At 37.4% G+C, this 18,908-nt stretch overlaps 1 protein-coding gene across 1 annotated transcript in view; it reads left to right on the top strand.

Moving 5' to 3' along the window:
* Positions 1-18,908, top strand: part of AFDN (afadin, adherens junction formation factor) — a 142,286-nt gene that overhangs the window by 80,174 nt on the left and 43,204 nt on the right. The window contains 9 exon segments of the mRNA XM_030928608.1: positions 3,170-3,231; positions 3,350-3,555; positions 6,312-6,457; positions 6,796-6,890; positions 7,320-7,585; positions 9,242-9,385; positions 10,877-11,075; positions 14,966-15,069; positions 17,110-17,196. Coding sequence (XP_030784468.1) covers positions 3,170-3,231; positions 3,350-3,555; positions 6,312-6,457; positions 6,796-6,890; positions 7,320-7,585; positions 9,242-9,385; positions 10,877-11,075; positions 14,966-15,069; positions 17,110-17,196 — 1,309 coding nt within the window.

The following is an 18,908-nucleotide window of genomic DNA, read 5'->3' as shown; positions in this document are numbered from 1 at the left end:
TGGCAGATAAATAACAGATACTGACTAGTGGAACTAGCAACATGATTTGAACAAGATGCTGAACACCTCTACCCCAGAGCTCTGTGGGAACTCGGACAGACATAGGGAAAGACTGCATGACTTTTGTGGCATCCTCATTATCAGCAGTGAAACTGGCAGCATTCCCCCTTTGGGGCTTTTCAGATAGATTTTTGAAGAGGCCATTCTGTTTCCTTAAAGATCCAGTCAGTGAGGCAGTTAGATGAGGTAGGCGACTTGCCCAGGGTCACCTATCAGTTCAGTTGCAGGTGACGAAGACAGTTCTTCAGTTTCACAACTTCCAGCAGAGGGCACTGGATATTGCAGGATTTTAATATCATTCTCTCACCGGTTGTTACATATGTAGACTCATAAGAGAATCCCAGGTTTTAACTTTACTTTTGTGGATTTTTAGTTCTGATGCAAGATTTTTATTGGCTATGTGAATTTTATTACATGTGATAATAAATAGTTTACTTTCTGAGTTTGTACTTGTTTTTGGTGGTGTATTATGGAGTAGGATGTTCAGAACGGTAAATTGGTATTGTTAAGGAATACCTCTGTGTATTTATAAGGTGTGACTGAGAAGCATGAATCATAGTTCTTAGCTCATAAATATTTGAATGAGTAAATGAATTCACACGAGGGAGTGGATTGATTAGGATAATGCTTTTAGTATATGCAAAATTAGTGATTAGTAAATAATAGTGTCAAAATAGTCATATAATGGTTAATTGTATGTCAGAAAATTTTTTACCATAAACACATAATTTAATTATTTTGTAAGGTAAGATTAGTTTGCAGAGTTATTAAAGGCTTTATTTTAATTACAAAATATGTTGCTTTGTTGCTATTATAACAATGATGAAAACAGATGAGGCTTTCTGCCCCATTCTTTGTTTTTCACATAGGCAGTGTTGTAATAAGCACTACTTAATTTAACTGATGTAGCCATGAAAAATTTAAATGTGTTTAAAATGCTAATATTAGTGAAGGAAAAAAACCCTTTTGAGTGGAGGGGATGATTTTTAATTGTCACTAATTTTTTTTTTCTTTTATCAATGACGAAAGACACTTTTAAAAGTTTAAACACTTTTTTAACCAGATTTGTTAGAATATAATTGGTAAAGTTTATTCAGGTTCACTTTATGAGATATGTAACTGCCTAGCTGCAATTTTAGATGTCTGTAAATACGGGAATGTAAGGGAGATGTGTTAAAATAATTGATCATTTAAATTACATTGTTTATAGAAGCATTTTTCTTTCTTTAATTGTTGAGTTAAATCATTAGAGCATAAACTAAATAATCAACTCTGAAGCATACAGTTTGATAAAAAGATTTGGGTTAAATTTATTAGTAGTAAAATATTTGGTTATATTTTTATTATTTTGTATAAATATATTCATTTCTCTTTATTCATTTTTTGGTGCATGGAGGTGAGGATGGAGGGAAGAGAATGGTTTGCTGTTGAAAAAAAATTAGCCAGTCTGTAAACTACTACAAATCTGTAATGATCATAAGTTCTTCTTTTTTGCTTTTGAAGGAAAGTTTTTTATTGTGTATATTAACTTATTTAATGAGTGGACCAGCAATTCCAAATACTTAATTGTGGCTGTTTATTACCAGTTGTCTAAGATTCACAGACACATTGCTGCTGAAATGACTGTTGTTTAAGTCACTAATGAGTATTTCTCATTCAAATATCAAGATAACTCTTGACTTTCCATTTCACCAAATAAGATTTATTTGAGTAAGTACTGATCTCAGTTTAAGTCAATATTTAACTCAGTAGAGATGTTCGCCACAGTTTAAGTCATTAATATCCCCACAGTTTAATTTTTAGTTAAGTTTGCAGAAAGGCAAAACACATGTTCCCTGACTCTTACTGTCAATTTAAATTTTCTTTTTCAGAGATATTTTTGAGAATTCTTCCTGATTATCTCTGTTAAAGTTGAACTAAAATGATAAAGACATTGAAATGTTAAGGAAGCTAATCACTTGACTATGTGTTTCATTGGTTTTTGGTAAACATTGTATATAAAATACAGCGGGTCACAAACTTGGAGTAATAAGTAAATGACTTGAAGTTCTAATCCCATGGCTAAGTGAAAGAATAAGCAGAGCATTATTCATTGAGAAAAGTGTAAATCTGCAAAGATAAGGAAATCTAAACTGGATTTGTAATTTATTATCTTACACATTTTAAAGAGTCTGTGCCTAGCAATGGCTTTCAAAATGCTTTTGAACAGTGGTCACAACACAAGATTATATCTTACATAGTGCTCTGGTGAACACACACAAATGTATATTTAACTGAAAGAGTAGTTTCACAAAACAGCCTTCTGCCCTGCCAATGGGTGATGACACACTGTTTGGAGACCAGTTTTATAGAGACAGAAATGAACCTAACTTTTGGATTAATATGATCTGAATACCTGGAAATAGATAAACATTAGTACAATGCTGGTTTTTATAAATGTTCCAAATTATAGTTTTTTGTATTTATAATTTTTGAGAGTTCCTTATTTATGTAGTGTCAGGCTAAATGGTGGAAAGGACCTGGAATTTATGTGACCGTAAGAAGAAATGTGAGTGAGTAGAACATCTCTTGTTAAGGCATGCATCACTGTAAGCATTGGAAAATGATGATAGTAATGGCTGAAGGAGACTTGCCGTGGTCAACTTGTCTAACCCTGTGTCAGCAGAGAAAGACAAAGTCCAGGTCTTAGGAAGCTTTTCCCTTTCAGTATAAGAACTCCGTTTCAAGCTTGGCATGGTTAATATTTCTTTGTGTCGCTTACTACTTTCTTTTCAGTGTTACCTGAGCCATAGCTGTAGCAGATGCAAGACAGACCGATCCCTGTACTAGACATGAAGTGTTCATTAATAATCCAGAATCACGTCAGATCTACTGTCATGGCGGTGGCATATACTTCAAGGAACTAACCTTCTTAGAGGAGTCGTGATAAGATCACTCCCAATACATTATTTGATTAGGCTGCATCTGAAAGCAAGGGATATTTTATTATTTTACATTGGAAAGATTAGTATTTAGATTTAAAAAGTAGTTGCAGAAATCTACATAGGTTGTCAGTAGTATTGTTAGCCATGTGACCTTATTTTAAGTGATGTCAGCTTTCTTCTTTTAGAACACAGGATGCTTCTGGGCCTGAACTGATACTGCCTGCAAGCATTGAATTCAGGGAAAGTTGTGAGTCATTTCAGATTTCATTGTCAATTAATTATTTCTTGATCCATTTTGCTCCATCTGATTTTCACATTCATTTTTGTTCTTTTTTCCTTTTTTTGTTTTTGAAATCTTTACACAGCTGAAGATTCATTTTTATCTGCCATTATAAATTATACTAATAGCTCTACAGTCCACTTTAAGTTGTCCCCTACATATGTATTATATATGGCATGCCGGTATGTATTGTCCAACCAGTACAGACCTGACATCAGCCCTCCAGAGCGCACACATAAAGTCATTGCAGTCGTCAACAAGATGGTGAGCATGATGGAGGGCGTCATCCAGGTACGTTCCAGCCGCCAGCCGCGCTCCTCTGGTGATGGTGGTTGTAATTGCTAAACCAGTGAACTCAGCTTCTTTAAGGGCTTCTGATTTGGTTACATGTTTGACTCTAAAGATTTTTTTCTAAAATAGAAGTTATATAAATATTATAGGAAAATATATAACTTGAAAGATTTGAAAGGAAATGTAAGCTTTTTTCTGTCTTGTTCTCCCTGTAAACTTCAGCATAGTGAAGGTAGCTGTGTGTGCTAACACAATAAGTAAACTTCAGCATCGTGAAGGTAACTGTGTGTGCTAACACAATAGTACTGAGAAAGGCCCTTCAGCCTGCAGTAATCGTTGTGAGAAAGTGCTGAGACTGTTGTGGGCTTTTGTAGACTTTTTTCTGTAATAATTTGTTGAGATGAAATTCATATAATATTAACCATTTTGAAGTGAACAGTTCAGTCGCGTTGAGTGCATTCACAGTGTTGTGCAACCACCGCCTCTGTCGGTTCCAAATCTCCATCACCTCAGAGTGATACCCCTTAAGTAGTTGCTGGTGTTTTTCTTTTTCCCCGTTCCCTGGTAACACCTTCTTAGACTTTTTAAAAATGGTTATCAAAAGTCCTTGCTCCTGTGTAATGAGCCTAGATGTTGGTAGTAATTGGGCTTTTTGATAGCACATGTATAGGTATAATGGACATCGTAACATACTTCTCACCTAAAATGATTCCGTCATAAACCGGTTTTCAAAATTTCAGAAGATAAAGGTGTTTTGTTGATAGAATGGTTTGGCTCTTTTATGTACTTTCTGTCCCGATCTACAGCTGATAAAATTTTCATAGCAGTTTTTCATCTACAGATTTAATCTTCAAAGTTCTTAAAAGTAAATGTACAGATTTTTTCAGTTTTTCTAAATACTTGTCAATGTTGTTATTCAACTTAATAAAACTCTAATTATATAATGTTAATAACATAGATAGATTGGTTGCTTTTCTCCCGGCAGGATCACTTGAGGGAAACTAAGATCCTTTAGTTCCTTCAGAATTGTTTTCAAAGGCCAGAATTTTTCAAGAAATGTTTCTTTTATGTTTGAGTGATTAGCATGAGTTTGATGGGGGTTATGCTTCTTTTACCCCAGTTAGGAAATAGGTAAAAAGAAAGTCGTTTTATTTGGAGACCATTTTGTCACTCTCATGTCATTATTTTATCAACAAACGTGGATTTCCTTTTCAGTTGTCATTCAAAGCCATTGTCTGTCTTCTCTCATGTTTGGACTTAACTAAACCTGTTTCAAATTGTGAGACACCTATCGTAAAACTACCCTTGATAGCCTTTTCCTTATTGATGTGAACTAGTCAGTGAGATCACTGTTACCAAACAAGTCTTTTAAACTTCAGGTTTAGGTTTAGTATCCAATGGGAGGAATCTTAAAGTAGTGGAAAAGAACTATGGTAGTGAATAATTTAAATTCTGTTTTCAAAAAAACAAAGACTTTACTCCCATTAATATAGGTATAAGTTATTTATACACTTTTAAATTTTTAATCTTCTCAGCTTTTATTTTTATTGTTTCTTGGTCTTTCCTGTCTCTTCCATTCCTGTTAATTAATCTAGGGGAATGGACTTTCACCTTGTTAGATACCTTTAAGTAAGTAGTAAGCACACCATATCATTGAAAGATGTTCACAAGTCCTTCCGTTGTGAATCTTTTAAAGAGATCAGTGTGTTCATGTGTTTTTATTGTAACATCATATTTATTGATAAACTCTAAAAATTCAGTTAGTTATTGTGCCAGTGGTAAGAACATAAAACTAATCCTTTAGGTCGTATACTTCTAAAGGTACTTCAGAACCATAAGTGAAAATGTTATTTTGGGAATAACATAACTAAATGTCGTACCTTCATGTCGTACCTTCATATGAGTGTTTTGATTTTTTTAAACTATCATGATTGTTTACAAGTTTCTTTCTCTCGTTCTGCTTGATTTCCCCTCGTCTGTTTTTCTCCAGGAAGTAGACCAGGTTGACCAGGTAGGACATCTGCTGGGAGCTGATCCTAGCTGTGTTGCTTAGCCAAGTTTCTCATGCTGCTCCCATGTCAAATACAGTAATAAAACAGCTGGACTGAACAGCTCATAACACTCATTCAGCAACTGAGACATGCAGTACTAAAACCCTTTTTGACTGTGCAACCTTTATTGGCATTTCATAATTTCTGCTTAATGCACTTCAGTGTGGATATGAAATGACAAAAGTTCTGTTTCTTCTCTTTATTATTTATCCTTGGTTCCTATTCTTTGGATCTCATCTGAGGTTGCCTGGCCTGCACATGTGGTCGGGAGAGGATGTGATAGATCAGTACTTGATACTGAGTTGCATGGTGTCCAAACCAGTGACTACAAGTATCAGGGTGGCTGTGGGTAACCATGGATACATGTATGTATACTGCACAGATTACCAGATAATGCACAGTCTACAATTTGGTGTTACATTATACGATATCTCTATTTCTCCACTGATTCCATCTATAAATTGTAGCTAACCGAATTCATATGTCTATGTACATGAATCCTAAGAAATAGTTGCAGTGGTTATTTACTTCCCATTGCTATGTATGCACCCAAATTATTTTGCAAATATCTGGTATCTGTGGTAAAATCCTTGGTGAAATGGGAAGGTACTGGTCTATCTCCAGCAGCTTTTCAAGAGCATTCCTTTATATTTTTATTACTTTTGTTTATTCCGTGTTGCTTATGGAAATGTGTTCTGTCTACAGAAACAGAAGAATATTGCAGGGGCACTTGCCTTCTGGATGGCAAATGCATCTGAACTTCTCAACTTCATTAAGCAAGACCGAGACCTTAGTCGGATCACATTGGATGCTCAAGATGTTTTAGCACATTTGGTTCAAATGGCATTTAAGTAAGGAACACATTTTTGAAGATGGCACTACTCTATAAATAATTAAGTCATTTGTTTTCTTACTCAGTTTTCCAAACTAATTTTAAGGTTTATGTTTACCTTGATTGAAGATGAATATCAAGAAGCATACATTTTTGCAAAATGTATTAACTACATATAGTTATATACTTAATATAGTTATACTGAATTCAGTGAGCTATGTTTCAAGATTCCTAAGAGTAAAACTCATTTTTTTTAATGGAAAATATTTTTAAGAGTCCAGATTGCTTCCCATGTGATAACATGTCTGACAATAGTCGTCTGTCATGCTAGATTACTGAAATTGTTTGTCTTTTCAGATACTTGGTTCACTGTCTTCAGTCAGAACTTAATAATTACATGCCAGCCTTTCTAGATGACCCTGAAGAGAACAGTCTGCAAAGACCAAAAATAGGTTAGGATGTTTTTTGACTGTCTCCCTCTGTCCCTCTCTTCCTTCACATTTAGCATCATTTTAATGCTTAACATATGTAAGGGGAGGTATTTTTAAAATAAATGGGATGTCCTTTTGGGTTTGGCAGTCTTTAATAAATTTTAACTACTATTTGTTTTGTTTACAGATAGTTCTCATTTTGGTGTGTCACACTGGCCATATTCTTTAAAAAGTCTCTTAAGGCAAAATTATGATGTTAAGTGTAATTAGTTAATAACTATATGTAGTTTAAGATCATGTCACTGTTTCCTCTTGGAATGAAGTTGATATTTTTAAAGTGATTGAACAGCACTTACTACCATAGGTACCATATCTGAATTTACTGCATATTCAAAGGGTTCCTCCTGGATGACACTTTGGTCCTCTTGTCCTCTCATCCTGTCTGGGCAGATGATGTGCTGCACACGCTCACAGGAGCCATGTCCTTGCTACGACGCTGCAGAGTCAATGCCGCCCTGACCATCCAGCTCTTCTCTCAGCTTTTCCACTTTATCAATATGTGGCTGTTCAATAGATTAGTGACTGACCCAGATTCAGGGCTGTGCTCCCATTACTGGGGCGCAATTATCCGTCAGCAGCTGGGCCATATTGAAGCCTGGGCTGAGAAGCAGGGCCTGGAGCTGGCTGCAGACTGTCATCTGAGCAGGATCGTGCAGGTGAGTGCATGGTGCCACTCCCCAGCTCATGTGCTTTGTGGTAAAGGCATCTGATCTTTATAATGAGCAAGAGCTTCAATGCAGCAAAACCTCAGTACCCTCTTTTTGGGGTTTTTCATATGTACAAATAATGAAGTAGTGTTGTGTTAGTACCTGGGCTGCCATAACAAAGTACAGATATTTTTTCACTGTATTAATTGTATGCCATAATTGTTACTGTTAAGTACTTATGCCTGAATAAATTTAAGAAAATGATTGCTTATAGGTACATAAAAATTCAGAGTTAGAAATGGTGACACCAAGCAACCACAGATGGTTTACATGGTTTATTTTCTGATAATTTAATGTACACAAACTTTGTTTCATGCACAAAGTTATTTAAATATTGTATGAAATTATCTTCAGTCTGTGTGTATAAGGTGTATATGAAACAAATTTCATATTTAGACTTGGGTCCCATTCCCAAAGATATCTCATATATGTCAGTCTTCCAAAATTAGAAAAACTCCAAAATCTGAAACACTTCTGGTCCCAACCATTTCAGGTAAGGGATAGTGAACCTGTGTCAGAAACTGAGTGACTTAACAGTTGCTCCACAGCCCTGGAGGCCAGAAGTTGAAATCAGGATGTCAGCAGGGTTGGTTCTTTCTGGGGGCTCTGAGGAAAGGTTCTGTTTCAGGCCTCCCGCCAGCTTCTAGTGGTTTGCACATAGTTGGCGTTCTCTGGCTTGTCGATGCATCATCCCAGCCCCTGCCATTGTCTTCGTATGGCATTCTCCTTGTTGGCCTGTCTGTGTCCAAAAGACTGCTTTCTATAAGGACAGCCAACATTGGACCAGCTGATCTTGTTTTAACTTGATGGTTCCTTGGAAAGATGCTGCCTCCAAAAAAGAGAACACTCTGAGGTGCTGAGGGTTAGCCCTGCAGATTTTTAGGAGACACAGTTCGACTCATAAGTGGTAACCAGCAGACTATAAATATCCTTAAAGGGTTCTTTATATTGAGATCAGTAAGGTGTATTTCAGAACACTTTATAGTAAAAGATGAGTAGCAATTTTAAAATGGATGAGAATGAACCCTCAAGAATACAAAGCCAAATCATATCCCAGTGGCTTAACCAGCTCTGAGGAAAGTTTTTAGATACGAAAAACTAGGAGGTGGTGTTTTGCAATTAACGAATTGAGTCATCTATAGCTTAAAAACCTGGGACTTTTTTTAGTATTATGTATAATTTTTTTTCTCCATTTTTTAACCTTTGTTTTTAAAAAGAGATTTAGTGTAGAGGCTAGACAGCTTGTTATGACAAGTCAGGACAATGAAACTATTCAAACACCGGTAATTGGTCATCTGAATGGTCAAGTAAATGTTCTGCTTTTGAAGAGAGTTTTTAAAATGCTTTACGAACATAATTAAATCTAATTATACATGCATGTCATAAAATTAAGAGGGCATCTAAAAAGATGCCCTTTAAAAGATAATGCTTTTAGTTCTATTTAATGTATATAGTTACTGTAAATGGAAGTCTGTTTCCTGAAATCATTCTGCATTTCAAAGTTAAATTAGTGAGTTATATTTTTATAAATATTACATAAAGGATAATATTTATAGAATAACTTTACAAGTATGATATTTTGTGTCCTTTTTTTCTTTTACATAGGCAACAACTTTGCTTACCATGGATAAGTATGCACCTGATGACATTCCAAATATAAACAGCACCTGCTTTAAGTTAAATTCACTACAACTTCAAGCCTTATTACAGAACTATCACTGTGCACCTGATGAGCCTTTTATCCCAACGGTGAGTAGATGTTGCCACATTACCACACAGTGCGGGACATGTTTGCACAGGGAAATTTGGATGAATAAACAAAAGGAAATCTTATTTAATAAGTTGACTTACTTATTCTCATCTTACGAGATCGTTTTCATGTTGTTGTCTGAGTTGAGTTCAGTGAAAAAACAGAAGCTACACTAAGTAGAAAGGGATTTTATTCAGGAAAGTAGGTTCTTGGAAAGTTATCAGAAGGACTAGAAGAGAGGCGGTTAGGAGGCTGCCCAGGACTGTTGAGTTCCAGTGGGCGTGGCCGCAACTGAGTGCTGGAGGGCAGGTGCCTCTGCCACGGGTCACCCCCTCACAGCCTGGCTAAAGTGAGAGGCTTGTCCCATCTCATCTGGAATGGAGCCGGGAGTTTTGGCATGCCTGCCTCTCAATAGGAGGAACAGAGGGTGAGAAATAGTATCTACCGCTGTTAGCTGTTTATAAAGAGAAATGCTGTAGACTTAAATATGAGTCATGAGAATTATATACGTGGATGGATGGATTGACCAACATTGAGTTTATGCCAACAAGACATGAACAAAACAGCCCCAAACTAGAAATCCCCAAATCAAAAGTACAGCATATACGTAAATCATGTCATAGTCATATAAAGACATATGTGGGAAAGAATGAATTACAGTTACAACAGCTGGGATGAACATTATGACATAATGTGAAAAAACAGCCCTGTGCAAAGTGCGTAGAATACGCTTCCATCTATGTACACTTTAGGAACAATCAAAATCACGCTCTGGTGATAGAAGCCTGAAAACCATTTCATTCTTTTTGAAGGAAAAGGAGGGGACAGTTAGAGGGAATGGGGTAGCTACTCAGGTGACGATGTTCTCTTTCTTGAACAGAAGTGAACCTGGTGGTTGAGCTGGTGTGTTCATTTTATTGATCTATACAGTTAGGATTTGTGAACTTTCCTTTATGTGGGTTATATATCGGTGAAACGTTTTTAAATAAAAATCATCCATAAACCCACAATTCAGAAATAACCTCTATATATTGATATATTTCCAAACTGGCAAAAATACTGTATAGATATTTTATGCTGGTTTTTTGTATTTTACATTGTGTGAGCTTTTCCCTATATCATTAAACATTCTATACAAATACAGTTACTAACAACTGAAAATTAAAGAATTGCACAATGAAAAAGATTAGAAAAGAAAAACTTGCGATAGAACAATTTCTTTTTATTTAAAGCTACAGGTTACTTAAAATTAATAATTAAAATCTTGGTTCATCTATAAAATGTGTGCAGCCCAGGGTTGTTGGCTTTAGAAAACGGATGATGGCTGTTCTGCTGGGATCTGTGCTCCCTCCATAAGCCTGCGTCTGTCTATGCCTGTTGTCTGTGAGATGAGCGGTGCTGCAGTGATCAGACAGGCTTGGAATAGTTGTTGGTCACGTGCATCAGACAGTGAGCATCTCTTTTTAATTTTGCATTTGTTTTCCAAACAGGATCTTATAGAAAATGTAGTGGCTGTGGCTGAAAACACTGCTGATGAGCTGGCCCGCAGCGATGGAAGGGAAGTGCAGTTGGAGGAGGATCCTGACCTACAGCTGCCGTTTCTTTTGCCAGAAGATGGTTATTCTTGTGATGTTGTCAGAAACATTCCAAATGGTTTACAAGAATTTTTAGATCCTCTGTGCCAGAGAGGTAAATTAGTCTCCATGCCTGAGTCTGAGCTACGCCCCAGGTTAAAGCGAGCATTTTATTCACTGTCCACCTCATAGAGTAGTCCACTTAGGTGGGAGTACACCCTCATGCTGTCTGGAGAAGTCCGTGTTCCGCTGACTTGGAGAAATATTTCATGGTGATGTAAGGTCAGAAGTGTCGAGACAGCGCTAGGGGATGTTTTGTGACCCTGTAGTGAGCATCTGCTCTGCCCACTTGATGTCATGATTACATTTTCTGCCTGGGCTGATAACAAGGGACCTTTTATTGTTCTCCCTTCTTGGTGTTTTATAAGCATAGTAGGTTGATTCGTTCTTTTAGCACTAAATTGTAAACTTTGTTGCTACGAGCATAGCAATTAAGAGCAACACAAGCTTTGGAAGCAGACTGCCTGCATTCTAAACCCAACTCTGTCACCTATAGGCTGCGCTGCCATTGGCAGCTGACTTTGGCACCTCAGTTTCTTTTCAGTGAGATGGGCATGTTGATAGTACCCAGCTAAGAGATTGTTGGGAGGACCGAATGGGTTCCTGTGGAGCATGCAGAACTCTAGCACAGAGCGAGGGGGTGTGAGTGCTGCTGTTGCTGCTGCCGCTGTGGCCACCAGTGCCACGCTGGCCTACACCTATGTGCTGGCGAGACCCAAACTCCAGCATGTCGTGTGCTTTTCTGTGTGAAGAGCTTATAGCCCTGAAAGGTTTGAGTGCAACTGATTTCCTAGATTTTATTATGTCACTTTTACTACATTTTCTTGTGATCTGTACTGATCGAAAACACCACAATTATTTCTGATGTATGAGGTTTTATATTAGACCAAATTTTAATCCAAGTCTGCCACTTTTTCATAAAGTGGAAAACAGCTCAGATGAGTAGAAAGTTAGACCCAAAGTGTAGGGGTTTGTTTAAACAAATAAAAGTAATAATGATAGAGGTTTTATGCCCATAGGTGTATAAATCTGGTGAGTGTGATTTTTAACTTCAGTGAAACATTCACTCCCCACAATAAATACATTTTTATACCTTTCAAGATACCTTCAAAGTTTCTGATAGTTAAAAAAAAAAATCATTTTACAAAGGCTGCGTCTTTAATGAAATGTGTTTGCAAAACAGTTACCTCTGGAGCCTTTCCAAAAGGTGCTCAGGGCTCAGTGCCGTCCTCAGAGAAGCAGAGAGAGGCCAAGGTGAGATGAGGCCGGGGTGAGGTCTTTTAGGAAAGTGTGTGTGAAGGAAGAGGGGTAGGAGCAGGAGAAGGCAGGGAAAGCCTTCAGTCTTGGTACAGGTGCACCTGTGACAAGGTTGGGGAAGGAGGAGGGCTGGGTTTCAGTGCAGGTCTGAGAAATGGAGTGGGCCTGAACTAGCCCCAGAGCATTAGTTTTGTGCTCTGCCATTCCCTGGAAAAAGCCTCATGCCACACACTGGTGGACCCAGAGGCAGCAGCACAGCTTCCAAGCAGCAAGCACTCGGCCACCACAGGACTGCTTAGAAGTATCCTTCCAAGTGTGCTGCATCTCAGCAAATCAGAAACCACAGCCAGTTTTCCTTCCCAAAGTCTTCCCCCACACACGTGTTACTTACGGCACTCATCCTCGGATGGTCTCCTCACTCCACTTTTTTGTTTTGTTCTATTGTTCATATTGCCATGGTATCTTAAAACTATGGTTTGTGGATGGTTCTGTCCTGCCAGGAACTCTTCCTCTATCATATGTGGGATTAATTTAAACTGTTGAGCGTGACATCACCTTCCAGCCTTACTGCTTCACCTTGAAATACACTATATATATTGTTAATATTGAACTGTATATATTAATATCTGTGCTATTACCGTTGTCACTACTCTACTCCTGCTGTTGAACTTATACACTTATTTATTTTCTTAATTCTAATCAGGCATCCTTTCATCTGGAAAACCTCAGTGTCTTCCTAACACTTAACATGCCTCCCCCAGGAGTGATTCTTAGTTACTTGCTTCTGTTTTTGCACTGGTCACATTGTGTTTGAAACGTGCTGCTGTCTGTCCTCCACGTTTAGTGAGGGTGGTTTCTGAGAGCCTGGGCTTGGCCAGCTGCACTTTCTCTGATCCTCAGCACCTCGCATGGGCCTGCTGTATGTTCAGTGGTCAGTAACTAGTTGTTTTTATAATTAATATCTTGCAAATAAGCATGCAAGGTGACTACTAGCATTTTGCAAATCTGTATAGTTTATAGTTTATAAGCAATTGCCAGTTTGTCACATGTGCCATAGGGCAGATCCTCACCAAGTTGGAAATAGTGAGCTCTTGACTTGATGATGGAGTATTCTTTGTGACTTCCCCATAAGCTCTCTTAAATCATTAATTTTAGGACATATGTGGTGTTTCCATGGTCTCGGCATCACTACATTACTTCATATGTGTTAGATGATCATTGTACATGTAGCTTAGTACACAGATGCCTTTAGAAGACTTACAAAGAATCGAGTGTTTTCTTTCATGACATCAGTGTTTTCAGTGCTTCACACTCAATTCTTTACAAGCTGATTAAAGAATTACTTTGTGCCCTCAGTGTATATTCCTTTGTTTCCTTCATACAATAGAGTTCTGTGAGAGAAGACTGTACGACCAGCCTGGGCTCATACCTGGTCTGAGATGCATTCCTTAAGCTAATAAAGCCAAATCTCTATTTGTAGTATGGTCCAGAGCTTGTTTTGGAAATGCAGCTCTTGAAAAAAATAAGAAAATAATTTATAATTGTTCAGATTGCAAAATCATGTTAAATTAGTGATTCCCTAAAACATGAGAAAGAGAAGCAAGTTGTAGGCTATATTTTCATGAATCTGAATTGAAATAGTGATTTAAAAAATAAAACTAAATAAAATTACTTTGTATACTTTTTTTAACTGAATATGTTTTTGACATCTCCTTTTTTGCCTACCATAAATAAACTGATTGTCCACAAATAACAGTCAGAATTTTCTCCTTGTTGAAGCACTGGAGTGGATGAGACTGTCAGCTCCTGCCAGGGAAAACTCACTAGTCCAAGCCATCAGACCACTTGAGACTGGTGAGAAGCTGCGCAGAGTCTGTCACACAGGACACTCTTCATGAATGGTAGCTGCTGAGAGTGGGAAGAAGATGGCAGTAGAGAAAATGTACCAAGGATTGTTCAGGGCCCGTGTGATAGATAGGAGTTGGTCAAAACATTGCTGAGAAACAAAATAGGATTTGACTAAATGAAGAATGACCTAGTTTGAATTGAAAGGCTTACTTTTACAAAGCGTGTCATTTGTCCCTGATGAAAATAACAGATATTCTTGAAAACATTATAAAATGATTCCAAAATTTATTTGTAAGACATTTAAATTAGTATGAACTTAAAAGGAGATTTGGACAAAGAGTAATGAGGAGGAGTCCTAAAATTGTTGTACAGGTTCCCCGATAATTGGAATGTACATAGTTGAACCGAGAGTCTGGCGTGCTGACAGACACCCCGTGCTCGTGTTGTCTTCTGACTCCTTCCCTCTTTTCTTCCCCTTTGCTAAGTAGATATTCTGAATGTTATTAAGGACCTCTTAGTTTAGTGGAGTAAACAGTTCTGCAAGGAATTAATGACAAGGCGATTTGATAATTTCTTATAGGAGCAAGAAAAAAGTTCTTTTGGAACACAGAGGAGGGGGAGGCCAATTTTACTTTACTGCTTGGTGCTGAAATACTCTTGGACCAAAGCAAATGGATAATTTTAAATGTCTAGTAATTCAGTTTGCAGAGGGGAGTAAAAGTGTAGAGTAAGAAAAATCAATACTATGTATTGGATATTAAGCAATTGGTAATTAATCTTGCTTCCCTTATCTTGACAAGATGTGCTTTTTCACTTACAATTTGCTTGTTTCCTTCTTAGGATTTTGCAGGTTAATTCCTCACACACGTTCACCAGGTACTTGGACAATATATTTTGAAGGTGCAGATTATGAAAGTCACTTTCTGCGTGAGAACACAGAGCTGGCAAGTATTTTGAGGGTACCGTGAAGTGAAATAGATCCTTAGGACTTGAAGATGTGATGCAGATTTGCTTCTTTCTTAACTGAAGATTGGTGTGATAGCAGAGTTTTAAAATCACCATTAAATACTGATATTCAAAAATTTTTAAACCATGGTTTACACATATGTTTTTTCCTCGCAAGCCATGTCTCTTACAGTTTTGTTTGTAAGCAGTGGTGCTTTTTGAAATAAAGAACACTTATACCCATGGTTATACCAGTCTTAATACATATTTTTAAATATATTAATATGATAATCTTAAAATATTCTTAAAATTCTTTGGCAGAAATGTTTCATTCTTTTATAGTCAGTTCTGCCTTGTCTTAAATATATATCAAGCCATTTAGTAATATTTTATATCTTTTTGAAAGACTGGTAAATCCCCAAATTTCCTAGCTTCATACATGTTAAGAACAATTCTACTTTGCTTCATATAGACAGTTTTAAACACAAACGAATTTTTTGTATATTCAAAGTAATTAATTTGGCTTTCTCACATACTTTAGGTTTGAGCATTATATCATGGCCATCTCCAGAAATTGAATTAATTGTTGATCATTCTTTTATACCAAATAGATGATCACACTGAACTACTGACAAATTGAACATACCCCTAATACTTTTTTTTTTTTTTTGTGAGACAGAGTCTTGCTCAGTTGCCCAGGATGAAATGGATAAAATGCAGTGGCGCGATTTGGCTCATTGCAACCTCTGCCTCCTGGGTTCAAACGATTCTCCTGCCTCAGCCTCTCAGTAGCTGGGATTACAGGTGCATGCCACCACACTTGGCTAATTTTTTTGAATTTTTAGTAGAGATGGGGATTCACCATGTTGGCCAGCCTGGTCTCAAACCCCTGACCTCAAATGATTCGCCTGCCTTGGCCTCCCAAAGTCCTGGGATTATAGGCATGGGCCACCTCACCCGGCCCCTAATACTTTTTACTGACTTTACTGACTGCTGTTTTTTTAAGTCCCAAATAACAGCAGCAACTTCTGGTTACCCAGTTTTATGGAAAAACAAATACCTTCTAGGTAGACTCACTCATTCCTCATCTTTCTAGTTTATTCTAAGATTCCTCAGGAGATTTCAGATTTTGATTTAAAAAAATAGTAATTCTAATGTCAACTAATTTTATTTTCCTTAAAATAATCTCTCATAAGCTTTAGTTATTTTCCTTCTAAATTAAAAAGTCATATGTATAATTACCACCTCTTGGCAAGGTACCTTCCTGCTCATATATTTAATTATTTAAGTTCCTCCTTAGTGTGTATGGACTGTTAATTTTCTTGAATTTTGTTTACTCTTTGGCGTATAGCAATGACATGTAAAGAATGTGTAACTTCAATGAGTAGTTTCACTTTCTCATTCTTTGAGTCTGTCGGGAGCTGTCTTGCCTTATGGGCTGTCAGTTTAGGCTCCTTACCCTGCCAGGTGGGCTTCACTCAATAGCAGCACTCTCTGGGTGCTGCTGCATGAGTCTTGCAGCAGCCTTGGTGTTGCTATTTAAAATAAAATTACTGCTGAGTTTTCGCAAGAGACAAAGATGTTAGGTCATCTCTGTTACAACCATTTTTTGCAGTCCTCCCCATAGATAGTGTAAAATAATTTTAAATTTCTTCTTTGAAAACACAAAAAGACTGGTAATTTGTTTTGAAACGTAATAAAGTAAAAATTGAATTTTGTCCTTATGATCAGGCTTTCTACCTGATAGTAATGGGGGTTTAATTTTGTTTTATAAACTAAGTTCTTCAAATCACATTTAAATAGCATTTATGACTAAATTCATCTTTAAGATTTCAGTCAAGAATATTGATTTAGTTTACCAGATTAATACCTGAAGAGTATCTATATTAATTGAAATTTTTTTTTTACTGTTTATCTTCTCACCCTTTTTGTTTCCCCATTTGCTCCAGTGAACATGATTGACTAGCTCATGAGTTGTCTAACCATACAGAAGCACTTCCATTTCAGTCGTAAAATAAACCTTTGTTTTCATCCTTTAGGCTCAGCCGCTGAGGAAAGAACCTGAAATAATCACTGTGACCCTAAAAAAGCAGAATGGAATGGGCCTTAGCATTGTTGCAGCAAAGGTAGGCCAATTAGTCATGTGAGAGTTGTTCTCTCCAGTCTTTCAGCATTGAATCAGTAGTTGTCAGAGTGGATCGTGTGGGAGTACTTTACCACCTGTGTATAACATGCCTGTTCAGTTCTGTTTCTGTGTAGGAGAGGAATGGTGTTACATGAATGAAGCCAGTGTGCTCACTGGGCCCAATTAGTTGAGGGATGATCTCCTACTCTGAGAATGTAGCTAGAGTGATACTTTGAGATTGAGCAGATGGTACTCAGAAGGAAACAATTTAAAGGCATAGTCAAAACTTGATTTGCACAGTGAGGAGAGAAAGCATTGGTACAGTAGAAAACTGCATCGTGGAAGTGGGGCACAGGTGCATCACCTCATCATAGTGGGCCACTAGACACTTTTCTCAGACTCCAGTGCACATAAGAACCACTAGGGACCTTGCTACACAAGGGGATTTCTGGTTCTCATTTCCAGGTGTCCCTTCCAGTGAGTCTGGCGTGGAGCTTAGGAAATGGCATTCTTAACCTAGACCTTATATAGTTCTGATAGGTGTTGACTGCTGAACCACCCTCCTGGAACTCTTGGGGTTTGAATCCCTTCACCCGCTAGTTTTGGCAGGATATTTAAAGCTACACAGATCTTTTCTTTGAGTTAAAGAAATCAGTATTGTGACTTGGCGTTACTCATGAGCCTCTTTCAATATGGAATCTCAATTACGTTTGCTTAGAATTAATTTTAGCTTTGAATCATATTCAGATATTTTCTATGAAACAAATGTATTTTTAGCTAATATTCAATAACTGATGTTTCAGTCAACTTTGCTGATATTTTGCTTAAAAATAACACTTTGGCCACTACAATGTTTATTTTTGTTTCTCTCTCTAGGGAATATATGAAAAGCTTGAAAATGTTACATAGCAGTGTGATAGAAGTGCCTTCTGAATTACAGTTAATGTGCCTTGAGAAATATTTTAATTGCCAATAGTCAAAATTTTTAATTTATTTTTCTTTATACCAGAATTATATTATCCTGAATATTAATTTGGAAATAAACGGACTATAATTTGAAACCCTGTCATTCCCATTGTCTGGAGAGACCTGTGATTTTTTAAAAGCTTTCACTGAAGTGTTTTCTTCCTCAGCTACTCTAATTTGTGAAGGGTCCGTTTGAAATGAGGGTATGGGGCAGGCCATGAGGTCAGCTTTGCAGTGAACAAATGCAGAAGTATGAGAAAAAATGTTGAGGTCCTGGCTTTGAACCAAAGGCTAGATGGTGAGCTAATAGGTGGTCTAAAAAGTACACAGGCTCTGCCTGACTGGGCATATTTGCATCTACTGTCCCATCATGCAGCGAGGCCTTTTTTATTTTTATGTTTTAAAAGAGGCTGGGTCTTGCTCTGTCACCTAGGCTGGAGTGCAGTGGCACAATCATAGCTTTGAACTCCTGGGCTCAAGTGATCCTCCGGCCTCAGCCTCCCAAGTACCTAGGACTATAGGAGCATACCACCATGCCTGGCTAATTTAAAAATTTATTTTAGAGACGGTGTCTCACTGTGCTGCCCAAGCTGATCTCTATCAAATTCCTGGCCTCAACCAGTCCTCCCACTTTGGCCTCCCAAAGTGCTGACAAAGCTTTTGTGTCCTACTTTGCAAGGACTTCCTGGCAGCTCACTCTGCTCATCTTTGTCCCCTAAATCAGGGCAGTTTTAGAACTGGAATTAG

Source organism: Rhinopithecus roxellana, chromosome 4, assembly GCF_007565055.1.
Source record: "Rhinopithecus roxellana isolate Shanxi Qingling chromosome 4, ASM756505v1, whole genome shotgun sequence".
NCBI classification, from domain to species: Eukaryota; Metazoa; Chordata; class Mammalia; order Primates; family Cercopithecidae; genus Rhinopithecus; species Rhinopithecus roxellana.
Note: the sequence above shows the minus strand (reverse complement) of the source record. Positions and strands in the feature narration are given on the sequence as shown.